The 13,791-nt window shown below is 39.4% G+C and overlaps 1 protein-coding gene across 1 annotated transcript in view; it reads left to right on the top strand.

The window, feature by feature from the left end:
- COL24A1 (collagen, type XXIV, alpha 1) overlaps nt 1-13,791 on the top strand; it is a gene marked incomplete at its 5' end in the record, with an annotated part of 121,755 nt that overhangs the window by 71,157 nt on the left and 36,807 nt on the right. Inside the window, 7 exons of the mRNA XM_010145348.1 lie at nt 589-642; nt 2,163-2,216; nt 3,028-3,081; nt 11,258-11,311; nt 11,618-11,662; nt 11,779-11,823; nt 13,079-13,132. Coding sequence (XP_010143650.1) covers nt 589-642; nt 2,163-2,216; nt 3,028-3,081; nt 11,258-11,311; nt 11,618-11,662; nt 11,779-11,823; nt 13,079-13,132 — 360 coding nt within the window. The remainder of the gene's footprint in view (nt 1-588; nt 643-2,162; nt 2,217-3,027; nt 3,082-11,257; nt 11,312-11,617; nt 11,663-11,778; nt 11,824-13,078; nt 13,133-13,791) is intronic.

Raw genomic sequence — 13,791 nt, 5'->3', positions numbered from 1 at the left:
CTACTCCAGTTGCTTCTGAAGCTGCTGAAGGACTGGCCTTGCTTTTAGGTCTGTGTTTTCCTAATACGCGCTGAAGAGATAAGGGAGAGAGGAACAAAATTTTTTATTTTGGTCGTTTGCTGTGGTGAATTTTATGGATTAAAGAACATAGCTATAAACGTGATGCACCCAACGGAAAGAGAAGAGGTCTACTAGCTGCAGTTCAGAGGCTAATGTAATACCAAATACTTTCTTCAGTTTTCTAGGGAAAGGGAAGACAGGGAGACTCAGCATCATCATCTTTTCAAAGTATAGGTGGGCTTGTAGAATAAAGGAGTGCAGAAATTCAGAAGTGAAAAAAGGTCTTTGTGCTGCTTCTGAAGGGCAGTCCCTGAACCAATAGTGTTATCCAGAGCAAAAAGTTGTTTTCTTTAGCAACCAAATCTGTTGTAGACTATGGGCTATAACCCACACAAAAGATCTCTTGGATTGCTGTCGTATTGTTATTGCAGGTTAGCCTTGTTGGCCAGATATGTCTGGATCGGTGGACGTGGAACAAGTCAGGGGAAGAGCACTCACTGTTATTTTATTTTTAATTTTTTGTTACAGGGCGAGCGAGGCAGTCCAGGACCAGTAGGTCCTCCTGGAGAGAAAGGAATCATGGTAAGTCACAAGTAACATAGAGACCGTACTTGTGTTACTTACAAAGGCACTTTACTTTCCAGAACAGTATTACATTCTCACCCTTGTGACTGTGCAAGCCTTATGGAAAAGAGTAGCATTTATGATGCGTTGTTCCCAGGAAATTTCATTTAGCAGCTTTATCTCCTCTGTGGAAGTGACATTCTACTGACTGAAGCAGCAGAAGAATGGCATTTTTAAAAAATGGCTCTAAGCAGCCTTACATTAAAAAATTAAACACAATTAATTGAAAAGAGAGATAAATAAAGGAGAGAAGGTTAAAGTAATTATCTCCTGTGTAGACTGGAGTAACACAGGTTATTCTAATAGACAGACTGGTGATGGACTGGTAGACATCACCTCTAATTCTACTGCAGAGCAGTACCCAAGCAACCCCTGGGTGCTACTCCTGGGGGAGGATTGGCTTCCTGAGAATACCCCGTGTCCTAAATCAGGATTCGTAGTTTCATGCAGCATTGGACAGTCCAGAGACTGCTGTCATGTTAGGTGGGTTTTTGGGACACAGAAGTAAAAAACTGTACACGTGTGCATTGTCATGTTCATGTTGAAGTCTCGATGAAAAGTAGTTAGGGTTTGGTTGTGTGTTTGCTAGCAAATGCTGCAATGGCTCCAGAATGTGTAGAGAATGCTTACAGATTTAACTGTTTACAAGGAAACGACAGGGAGATTACACACAACTAGCAGCACTACGCGCTGCATCCTGCATCATCTGACACTTAGGCGGTAGACGGGGCTGAAATCTCAGTGGCCTTACATAGAGGCTGCAGATGTGAGCCTGAGTGTGGTTCTTGTTGTGTTCTTGTATTGAACATTCACAGTAATTACTCTTTGGGCATCCATTGGCAAGGAAGAGACAAAGAGCCCTCAGGCTGCAGACCAACTTAATGGTCCATGCTGCAGGAGACAATAATTTTTAAGCATTCTGTGCTTCATTATGTCTCTCTAATCTAGATTTACCTTCAACCAGCTGCTTTTGATCCATGAAAAAAATCCGTTGAGAGATTAATAAGGGAGGATTTATTAACGTAGTATCTCATCAACTACTTTTTTCAGCTATTAGTAATGCTTATTGCCATAGGTAAATCCTCTTAAGTCAGGGCAGAGAGAGCCCTTCGCACTAGAACATCATCATAGCCCTCAGACAGAAGCTGCTCTTGGCATTTTGACTTGGCCAGTTCTGCCCACACCAGGATGTGTCCCACTTTCTGTTCCCACTGTCAGTCTTGATATAAGGGTTTTGAAATTCATTTAAAACTCAGCAGCTTTTGCTTCAGTACATGTCTGTCAGCTTGTGCTTGTGTGATTATTGTGGTATATCCAAACAAATATTTGTTTTCTAAATAAAATTTTGGGAATAAATTTTGCAAGATTAAAGATTTTATTAACTAATTTTTCAGGAAAGTAACTGGATTTATTATTGTTGTTATAATAACAATTTTGATTAAATTGTTCTTTGTTTTCTATATTTATTTCAATTCTAGGGCTATGCAGGACCTCCAGGAGGCCCTGGACCTGTAGGACCAGCAGGATTACCTGTAGGTGTAGAGTGGTGCTTTGGTTTGACGTAAAATGTACAGTTTTCGAATTGTCTTTTTGCTCTGTTGAAGCTAAGAATGGTTTCTAATTTGTACTGCAGTCTGTAAAACTGTCAGGAAAACTTACCCACCCAGTGACAAGTCTGTTCACCTGCTTTTTATGAGGATGATCCACGAGAGAACTAATTATATCATTTGCTCATCCATTTAAAAATCACTCAGTTGAGACAAGAAGGGTAATGGAATTTTTTCAGGATGGTTCATAATTGCACAACAAATTTATTTTTAATTCATTGATGCCTAATACAATTTAAATATTGTAGACTCACAGAATATTTTGCTTTGGAAGGGACCTTTAAAAGCCACCTAGTCCAACAAATATAATTTTGTGTTTGGTTTCATTGTTAATCAAAAATAAATTATATTATAATTTGTTGTTTATATTTGTGTTGTAATTTGGCTACTATGGGTCTTCAGTACAGACACAAACTGCATCTTCTGTGAAAAATCACTAGTTTTTTTAATCATAATGTTGCTGAAATGCAAGTATCCTTTAGAAAATTTGCTATGTTGGACAGAAGTAATTTATGCAACAGTCACATCATGATTTCTTATTCACAGTAAAGTTACATGGAGTCTCTTGTTTAGAATTTTCTAGATAAATTGTACTAACACAATTTAATTTGAACCATTGGTGAAAGTAATTGATTTTTATTGGTTGCATTGACTATTGCTTAGTGTGCATGAGTTGTGTAATTTTTAGACATCTGTGTCTAGAATACAGTGAATAATAAGTTTATTTGATATGTAGGGACCTCCAGGGTCAAGAGGACCACCAGGGCCACAGGGACCTAAGGGAAGAAGAGTAAGTTGCCAGTATGAATCTGACGTGTAACCCATGTACAGTTGCTTCCTTTGAACTCTGTCTTCCAGGCTCAAACCACTGGTACAGAAATCAGATAGACGATACCTGTATTTCCATGTACAACACGGAATGTATGTACATATATGATACATATGAAACAATATGAATCTTCATTTCTCCTCACATTATGAGGTTTTGCCGTTGATTTCAGCTGAGGGCAGGACCAGAACCAAAATGACCAATGGCCTCATTTTCTGTATACGCTATGTTGGCATTTGTAACTACCATTGGACTGTCTCCGTGTTTTAAGGACTGTTTGCTTTATCTGCATGTTATTTGTCTCTTGGGAACAACAATGAAAATCAGCCAAATGCAGTTCGGAGAGAGGAACAATCAAAGTCTGAAGACAGAATATGCTAGAATCTCAAACCTCTGATTAGACAAGCATTTCCATTTCATGCTTTTTTATCAGGAAAATGGGAACCATTTTTTCACGGTATACAAAACACTAATCCCAAGCCCACTTAAGGGAAGAGGGAGTCTGTACACATCGATTTGTATGAGCATTTGGTCACAATGCATAAAATCAGTATCAGTATTGCAGTTTGTTACCTGGGGATTGTTGGCTACGTGGTTTTCCTAAATGTTTTGCTTCGTAAACCCCAGCAGTCACTTGCAATTCCTGCCCTGTCATGTTGTTGCAGTCTGAGCTCAAGGTGCCAGTTCATAGTGTAGATGGGTTTGGATGCAGAATAGCAAGTGTATTGTCATTGGATTTATGGAGCTTGTTGAGAATAGCAGTGAACTTGCACCCTTCTACCATCAGCCTCACCCCACAGTTTGACAGCATATCCAGGCTTCCTAGGAGACTTGTACGACTTGTACCAGCGGCTGGACCAGTGTGGGAGTGGTGGCATCAGGCAGCGCTTACCACTCATTCCTGATAGAGTCCCTGCATCCTTGTTGGTGACATAACTTTGTCGATTTCTTTCTGTCATAGGAAGCGGTAATGTTTGTTGCTACAGCAAAATGCAATGATAGATGACTTCTGTCCTCCCTTGTTACTGTGATTTGTATGTTTTCTAAGAAAATACATGGTAAAATTTGAAAAGTTGTAAGATCTGGAGGCTTTACTCCAGTTCAAGGTAGATACTTGAGAAGCACTTATTGCATCTTAAATAAGATTTTAGCAAACTTTGTAGTACAAAATTTATTAACTATATATTCTTCTACATTACTTTTATGATTGCTAAACTGTTAAGTAAGATGTAAAGGGTTAGATTTTCAGTATATTCAGAATAATATATCTGAATTTATTGTGTATTTGAATATTAATACAGTATATTTTAAACCTCATTATAAATATACATTATATTTTAAATACAAACTAATGAATAATTATGCAATTATATTTTGAAATATACAATAATTTGAATATTCTGTATATTCAAAATACCCAATGCTTAGAATCTTCACAGTACACTGCCGGATTATTTGTAAGAGAAACTTCGTGTGTTTCAAATAAGTCTTCCTTCTTTAGTGTGGTTTCCTCCTCCTTCAGAAGAAATCTGTTTTAATTTACCTCTTTGTTCATGGTGCAGTTTGTAGGAACAACTTGTGAAATGTAGCATATGAAATGTATCATTTCTGTTAAAAGTCTGCAGTAGTGGTTCTCAGTTACCCCGTATTAGAGGGGTTTCCATCTGGCAATGCCACGTGTTTGGGCTGGGTTTTTTTTAATGTTGTTGTTTATTTTCAGACAGAGTATAATTTATTCCAGACTTCTGTTTCCTTAAATGGGTGAAGCAGATTTGAGCATATATCTACATACACTTAGAATTTCTTGTGCTTGTCTGGAGTGTACTTATCAGCAGGAGATTTGTCTGAGTTTCAGGCTTAAGGAAGTTAGCTCAGCAGCTCGTGGGAAAGGACATACCCACCATCATCAGAGAAATCTGCATGGTCATCTGAAAATAGTCTTCATACGTCTTCATATGTCTGTTTTTTAAAAGCCTATTTAAAAGGGTATATTAGTAAAAGTTTCTTTCTGGGGAATTAATTTGCTGATTTAATAATAGACATTTTAATTTAATGATGAATTATCTGTAAAAAAACCCAAACCCACACAAAATCATATCCATTGATTTACGTGCAGAAATAGCAAATGTTTTCCACATGTCACAGGTCACCTGCCTATTTTCTAAACTGAAGGTCACATGTGTAATCTTTCAGTGCCCAGAAAAAGGACTTTACTGAGGCCTGTTTGTCAGACAGATCTGAAATGCAGATATATTTGTTTATGCAACTTATCTAAGAAAATTCAAAGAGAAACCTTAATTAGCTGCAGAGAGCAAGAATCCACCCCCACTAATAAGTACAGTGAACTCTACCAAGAATTGGTGTACGCAGGAGCATCCAACCCCAGGCACTGGCTAGCAGAAAAGAAGCTCCTGAAGTGTTCAGGAAGTGCTTGTACAAATACGCTCTATGGAGAGAAGCTCTAGGGGCTCCTGGGAGCGACGTTAGTAACCAAGGCAGCCTTCAGGACAGGAGTGTGAACCTCTTCACTACTGACAGGAGTGAGAATCTCTGCTTCGGTTTAGAGGAGTGAAGGGGAAAACAATCTCTGTGAAAATGTAAATCAAAACAGAAATGCAAAGCAATTATGAGGCTGTAAAAAAACTAAGAGCTTGGCATCACTTTTTTTTTCCAGTGAAGTAATTCACTGAAACAAATGGGTCCTTATCTCTCTGATCTTAGTAGAAGCATGTCTGAAAGTGTTAAAGTGTTACGCTGAATGAAGGCACACCAGCCAGTGGCATCAGATGAGGAGCACACATATGCAGTCATTTTCACTGTAAAATGCTGATGTTTGAGGTTAATCTAAAAAGGAAAATCTCTTGGGCCCTCTCGGTCCATCAGAGTTTCAGTTTGACTGGTGCCCTAGAAGATGCAGTGAGTTAGCTCAAAAATAATTTGGTATAAATCATTGTCTCTGAGATTGGTACTGAAATGCTGCAACTGTTTAATTTCTCTGGACATAGCATTCCCCTCTGAACCCCTCCTCTGATCCTCCCCTCCTGGCAAGTCCATCTGCCAGCATCACCAGAGCTGGAGACAGAGCCAAGCTACTGACCTGAACGCGAGTTCTCTCCTGCAGGCTCTCTTCTCTCCCAGCAGCATCTGCTATTTGGTGATTGTTTTTATGGAGGAACAACTTATTCTAATTTAGATTCTATTTTGAAGGTAGAAGATAGTTTTTATTTAAGGAGTGTCACATCTTCTGCCAAATGAGGCAGGAGTCTTTGAGGGAGTCTGTCTCTGTGATTTTGGCAGCACATCGTGGAGTACGTTGCTTGTAATTAAAGATCACTCAAAATAAAACCCAAACAGCCCAAGCTCTGTGCACGTCCCAGTTTGAAGCTGTGGTTTATGCCTTTGCCTCCATCCAGCATGATTGGGAATGCTTCATGAAAGGGTGGCTCAGAGCAGCCCCAGGTCTTCAGGCTCTGCAAACAAACTCTCCCTGAAGCTACTGAGATTTTTGTCTGCTCTCAGGGTTGAAATATCGGATTGCAAGTAGAATCTTGCATGAGGAAAGTATATGGAGACCCCTGAAACCCGGAGTTTCTCATCACTGGATTCAGAAAGAGAAGTGTCAGAACCCGACGCTCTGTGGGGCAGGCCTCAGAAAAATGCATACCACAGTCCCATACAGAAGTTAAATAGAAGCGTATGGAAATTCCCCTTTCTTGTGTACTGAAACAAGACCATATCCTGTCTTCACAGCTGGAATCTGCAGGAAGTCTTAGGAGCGCTGACCCTCTACTTCTGCACGGTCACAGAGTAGAATTCCTCCATCTCATAAATTCTAGACCTTTCAGCAACTGGTTCACATCCAAGATTACCCAGCAGTCTACTTCTGCCTGAGAGCATCCAGCTGCTCAGTCTCCAGTACACCCAGGAGCTCTGGCCAGCTGAAAGCAGTCTGTCTAGGAGTATACAGAATATCTCACTTCTGGAGATTTTGGTGGATATGCCACTGAACACAGTGCTAGCACAGAGCTTCCTCAGCTCATGATCAAGACTTTATGCACTTCAGCTGGAATCCTATGGAAGGTTGGGTAGTTTCATAACCCATATTTGGTTTTTTGGTGTTAATCTCTTGAAAACAGAGGGAGAACACTGCTTTGTTTGTACTTCAGTGACAGAATGACACTCAAGGGGTTGGGAATATCTGTTTCTAAGAGAAGGAATTTCTCTCCATGACCAGAAGGAAGAAATACGTTAGTCTGGAAGATATGCTGGTAGCTGTGTAGGCAGCTATGAAGCCATTGTTGCATGTTGTTTTGTTATTCTTATGTGCTAACACATGGTGAAGAAAACCAAAATGCCACCGGTTCTGCTTTTAGTTCATACCATAATCTCTGACTAATACAGCTGTAGCTCTTGAGAGGAAGAGATCCTGTATCATTAGATAATTTCTTGAGTGAGACCTAAGCAAAATTCTCAACAGCTGCTAAGATTCGTAGCAGTTAGTATTCTTAAGGTGATGTTTGGTGCTTTAAAGCTTTTTCCTGGGATGCAACTCATGGAATTCCGTTTTGAAAACACAGGTGAATGACATAATTAAGTGATATAAATTTGGAGTTGGGCAACAGCAGCTTATGTCTGTGGCAGTTAGTAGGGTTTTCTCTGCTTCAGTTGTCTCTGTACTGGCATGACAGAACCTCAATTACCTAAGGACATCAGCACTCAGTTTTAATGCGTGATATCTCTCATACTTCTCACAGCAGGGAATATGGAACCTAGAAAAACGAGTGCACTTCGGGCTTATGTGAAACAAGCGGCCACTGTGCTTCGTGATACATCAATAGCTGAGCGTGTTTATCTGTCCTAATTGTTCAATGAAAGGGAGACTAAAATTGATGTCATTTTCTGATATTGTCCCATGTTAACCACCAAAAGAAGTAGCTACATAGTTTGTTATTTTCACTGTTATATTTAGGAGGTAGGATGAGAAAGAACAAAAATAGTTAATTGGTGCTTCTTGTCTTCTTGGATGAACTTTTTCTCTGCTTATCATCTTGGATTTTTCAATGTAATATGTTCCATTTTAGAAAGAAAGCTGAACACATGCCGAAGAAAAAAGTAGTAGCGATCGTTTGGCAGCCTTACTCCCCAGCTGTGTTGCAGCCTAAATTCAATAACAGCAGGGAAATCATATGTATCTGTCATTCTGTACTAGCTATAGTAGGAAATGATACAGATCCAATTAATCCATGCCAATAATGAGTCACACCATACTATTTGTAAGAATATTATGGTGTGCTTTTATTAGAATATTAAATTGGCTTTCCCTTGAATTCTTGCAGTCTGTTCTGTGGCTGGATAAAGGCAGGCATGGCCCAGAGCCAGAAGCAGAGCATCGTGTTGGTTTCTGTTACATTGAATTCAGTTCAAAATTCTATAGTCAAAGGTTGGTGTTTTGCATGGTAGGCCTCTTCACTTGCTCATTAGTGATCAAATCCTGTGTTACTCTCTTCCTAATGATTGAGCTGTCGATGTGAACTCCATTGAAGAGGAGATCTGTGTGACTAGCAGAAAGGTTTTGGTGTGTTATGTGCATAACACAGACTGAGAACCCTTGTGTAGTCTCCTGACAGGACCATTTCTCAAACTATGGGCTGTGACCCCCTTTATGGATAAGAGGAAGTCACAAATGTTTGAAGGTTTTATCTGTTAATGTTATTGATGATAGACTATAAGACCTAGAAAGACATTTCTTCATTACATAAATCTGTACAATCACAATATGTCCTTTTTCATCCTTGAGTATTTCATCTTGAGATTCTATTCCCAGATCAACCGTGTGAAGGGTGCACAAAGACACATGCACAGGTCATGTAGCTAAAAAGTCCGAGAAATACTAAAACTATCCTGCAATTGCTCTGATCAATAGTCTCAATTTCCCCCTTCCTGTGCTGCCCTAGGTGATTCCACTACAGCTCTTCCGTGAGCTTCTCTCCCCTTCTACGCTCCTTCTTAATGACCTGTCCTCACTCCATCTCAGTTTCATCCAGTCCCTTCTCAAATGTTCTTTGAGTCATTTCACCTAACAGGAGTATCAGATCATGGAATTTGTAACACGCTTACTATGCCTTGAATTTTTGTCACAACCCACCAGCGTCCATTATAGAGAGCAGTTACAGAAAAAGTACAGAACAGTAACTTGATGTTAATTTCATCAAGATGTTTAGCTTTCTTTTAAATTATGCTATATAATAATTTAACAAGTAGGCTTACACAGTTACATAATCTTAACGTGAGGACCACTCTTGTTATTCTTATAAAGGCCTCTGTTGCTCTTGAAAACTCCAGTAGTGGTTTGGGTCTCACCTCTGAGTGCACTGAAGTGACAGACATCAGTATCCTTTGGTTTGGGACGTTCTCAGTGACAGCCATGCAGCAACCCAGTGTCATCATCTGCAGCTTCTTTTTTCCTCTGTCTTAACAAAATGTCGGTAAATACTCAGTCCTGGATTAGATCAAAACAAGAATGGTGGCCGGGCTAACTCAAGGATTGTCTCACAAAAGCTGTGTCCCAAACAGCCGAGGTATCGAAAGTATTCGGACGACTTTCCCTGCTGTCTCTTCATTGTCCTTTTCCTGTGGTTTTTGTGTTGTCGTGCTGGCCATAAGCAGCAGTACTGAAATGGTGACAGATAAGCTTCTTCTGGGGTATTTCCGGCTCTGCCAGGAGTTGTAATTATCCAGCAGCTCACGGGAAGGGCGTTTTCTTGAGATATTTCCATTCCAAGAGGATTCATGCTATTTGTGAGTTACCAGTTAAACATTTTGCTGTAGCTCCAGAAAGAAATGGGTGGGTGCTCACTATCTGTTCTGTTCTGACAGAGGTTTTGGTGTGCATCGATAAATCCAAGTCAGAGAGAACAGAATTCTGCTGTTTCATCTCGAGTTCAAGAGGGACATGGATGTCACAGACATTTTTGAGAAAGTAATGTAAATAAAATCAGATGTGCTTCCAACAACATCATTTTACAAGCCCTTACTATTACCTGTTAGAACAGTATGACAACTGGAAATCAGTCATGATTGCATGCTCTGCACTATAAACTGTGACCCAAGATGAAAGATTCCCCACAACTCAGAAATACATTCTGAAAATACAGATTGTTTTCCTCTAGGCACTGCCACAGTGGTATACTCATTCCCTCTGATGCCAGGCCAGCCCAGATGCCACCAGGAGAGCTGTTGTGTCTTATGCTCCCACTGCATACTGCTGTAAAGAGCCTGGCTCTGTCTCCATTACTGAGCTCTTGCTTTAAAATGGTCGTTGGTTTTAAGTTGTTGTTAACTGGTTTTCGTTTTATTTTCCATACCCAAATAGTCATGGTGTTTAGAATTACGGAAATCACCTCCTAAGTCAGTATGGATAAAATACTCTTCCATTTTGCTTATGATCTATTTTAAGGATTTTTCATTTGCATGTGAACTAATGGATTTAGATTTTGAATATTAAATAATATTTTTTTAGTGTTTTGGCAATAAATATTTGCTGTTTGTATCGTAATGCCATAATGTTGACAGGTTATCTTTGTTCATCTACTGATTGTGAAAAGTCAAGTTACAAGAAACGTTTTAGTCTAACAGTAGAGCAGTACGCTATGCAAGATTATAAATTGTTTTTAGTCTTGCCTCAAACTGGTTTAGTAATGGGAGAACTTTATCTGCCTGTTTTAGAGTCTGAATTAGCAAGCTGGATTCTTGCATATACAACTTACAATATGTTCGAAAGCAAGCACTCTGTATAACCAGCGCTCATCTAAATTCTTCCAAATATGTGTCTGTTGCATGCATACAAAGTGGATGGAGAAGAGAGCAGAAAATACCGGCCTGCAAGCTGGCTCCAACAGAGACCCCAAACATTTTGTTTACGTATTTTTTTAAAAAATCTTTTTTCTTAAATTCATATTTCAGCAAAATGAAAAGCTATTTTATTACTTGAAGCTTTATTTCACACTTAACATGCAATGAAAATTGGTTTTCATGCTTACAAAATGTTTCCCCTTTCCTAAAGTTCATATTGAATCTCCCTGATGACAACCAAAAATAATGCGTAATTAATATTCCAAATTTCTTGATCAATATTCAGGGGCCAAGAGGTCTAGACGGTGCTCCAGGAGAAGCAGGAATACAGGGCATTAAGGTGAGCGCTTGCATTGCTCAGTACTGTACAAAACATTGAGATAGACCATAACAGATAAGAATTTAAAAACAAATAAACAAACAAAAAAACCCCAACAACCCAGCATATCAGAAGCCATAAAGTTCCATTTAATCCAGGAGAATGTTTGCAAACTTCTGCCTTCTTCACGCACTTCCTTGTTACAGTAAGCCCATCTAAGCCTGAATCTGCGCTTTGCAGCTACCCAGCATTTACGTAATTGACGGTAACTGAATGCAGCTTATCTAGCAAATGCCCAGAGTTGACACGTTGTTGGTTATTCATCAGGGAGAAAGAGGCGATCCAGGAAAGAGAGGAGTTCCTGGGCTCATTGTAAGTATTGAAGCCAATCTTTGGAGTAAGCCTTAACACAGTTACTACTACTTTCTGAGTTGTGTTTGGAAATTACCTGAAGCCAGCATTGTCTTTCAATATTTCTCTTTGACCAGGGTAAAGCTGGAAATCCAGGAGAAAAAGGAGATCAGGGTGTACTTGTGAGTATAAAATTCTCTAGTACTTATAAAAAAAAAAAATCCACAAAATCTCATACATTGTTTCGCACTCAAATATGAGGGAATTTGTCTACTTTAGAGCAGCTGGAAAAATCTGTATTCATACAAAGAAATCAGGGAGAGGGGCGAGAGTAAGTGTCAACGTGATCTACTCTGCTTACAGACCCGTGTTTTCATGGATTGTGGCCCACAGAATCAGTATGATAACTAGTTGCAGCAGAAGAAATGCTTACTAGGGGGGTCCTAGAAGTTGTTTGGTTTTGTTAGTTTTATTGTAGTTTTAGGGGGGAAAAGTCATTGTGACATACAGAAAAATATTTTTTTAATAGATTTTAGAGTAGATGTGTACTTTCAACTTTTGTGTTGGGATAAATGTAGAAAAATGTGTAAAATGTATGTCACATGTATAGGAGAAAATTCCTCCTTTTAGTGCTTCTTTCAATGGAAATCTAACATGTTCTATCTGAGGCTTTCTTTTACAAAAAAAAATTACCAGTCAGTCCAAATTGTATTGGATTTTCGATAAGGAAGGAAGCAGAAAAGCAGAAACAAAGCAGTAATGGTGGTGGTTTTGTGCTGAAATTGAGACTCAATGTTGGTTGTCACTGTACTTCTCTTGCTTCTTCTGCTCAGGTTTATGAGCTTGCTGCCTCTCACCTTTGATGTGATGAGTTTTCATTTCATCTTCACTCACTAGGACTTTTAGATGTATTTACATATACAGAAATTAATGCAGCAAAACTTGATGAGGTTGAAATTATGAGAATTAGTACATTTACTGCAAAGTACAAGATAGTGCTCTATTACTCCTACAGCTGCATTTTCTAGAAGAGAGTATGAGCCAGGTAGAGCAGAAGGAAAAGGGCCATGAACCTTGCTGATCATCTCAAATACAGTTTGTAGGGTAGGACACTCATAACATTGTGTTTAGGCCTAGTCTACACACACAGACAGCACACAGGTCTAAGGGGAGTGATGAGGAACTGGTAGATGGTGGGTCAGCCAAGATCCAACTCTACGTAAAAGAAACTGGGGAAGGATTATTCATGACTCCCTCACCTGCCACAGGAGCTACTGAAGTGGCAATGCATGTCAACCAGAAGAAAAGGCTGCACGTATTTCTTGAGTGTTCCTGAGTAAGTTGTTGAGTAAGCAGAAATAAGAGAGGAAGCGGCTTCTCACAGAATACAAAAAGGCTTGTTTCCAATGATTTTTTTATTTTATTTTGATTTTCCAGGGTTTGCTTGGGCCTCCCGGAACCACAGGAGACAGGGGACCAATGGGAGAGCCAGTAAGTTGATCCTTACGCAGGCTTAAAAATTTTTCCACATATTATACTGAATTCTCTGGTAACTCAAGCGCTGTTTTACCAAGATGCAGTGTTGCCAGCTGTGCTTAGATAGGAATTGTGGGGTAATTGTTCCAAAACTGCAGGGCTAGAGTCTGCCTCCCTTGCTTAGCGTAACTTGTTCATAAGGAGACCGGTTAATCACGTTGGGAAGCACAATAGTAAGGAGTGCACCACGTAAGAGCGCATAACAGAATCTGGACCACTGTATTATGTGGCTTTACACTGCATTGAGGTAGACATCTACATGATGGATTATGTAAATGTCTGTGCCAATACAGATATTAGTGGGGTTTTTTTTCCCTCAGGCAAATTTTAGGATAGTTATTCAGGAACTCAGGGACCACATCTATTTGGCAGGTTAAATTTTCACCAAAAAAAAAAGAACTGTTACAATAAACCTCAGTCATTCCTCTGCTGGATGGGTTCTTGTTCTGATTGTTATTATTTCAAAAACACACTCGCTTTTATGTGGCTAATATTGCAACAGAAGATCATGCAGAATCTGCAACAAATATATGCAAAGTGCTGCAAGATGTAGCCATGACAGCAATCATGTTGAATCACCATCTTGGGGGTAAATCAGATTTATATGTACACAG

The sequence above is a fragment of the Buceros rhinoceros genome, unplaced genomic scaffold (assembly GCF_000710305.1).
Source record: "Buceros rhinoceros silvestris isolate BGI_N320 unplaced genomic scaffold, ASM71030v1 scaffold8241, whole genome shotgun sequence".
Classification (NCBI taxonomy): Eukaryota; Metazoa; Chordata; class Aves; order Bucerotiformes; family Bucerotidae; genus Buceros; species Buceros rhinoceros.
The sequence above is the reverse complement of the archived record's forward strand: the minus strand, read 5'-3'. Positions and strand labels throughout refer to the sequence as shown.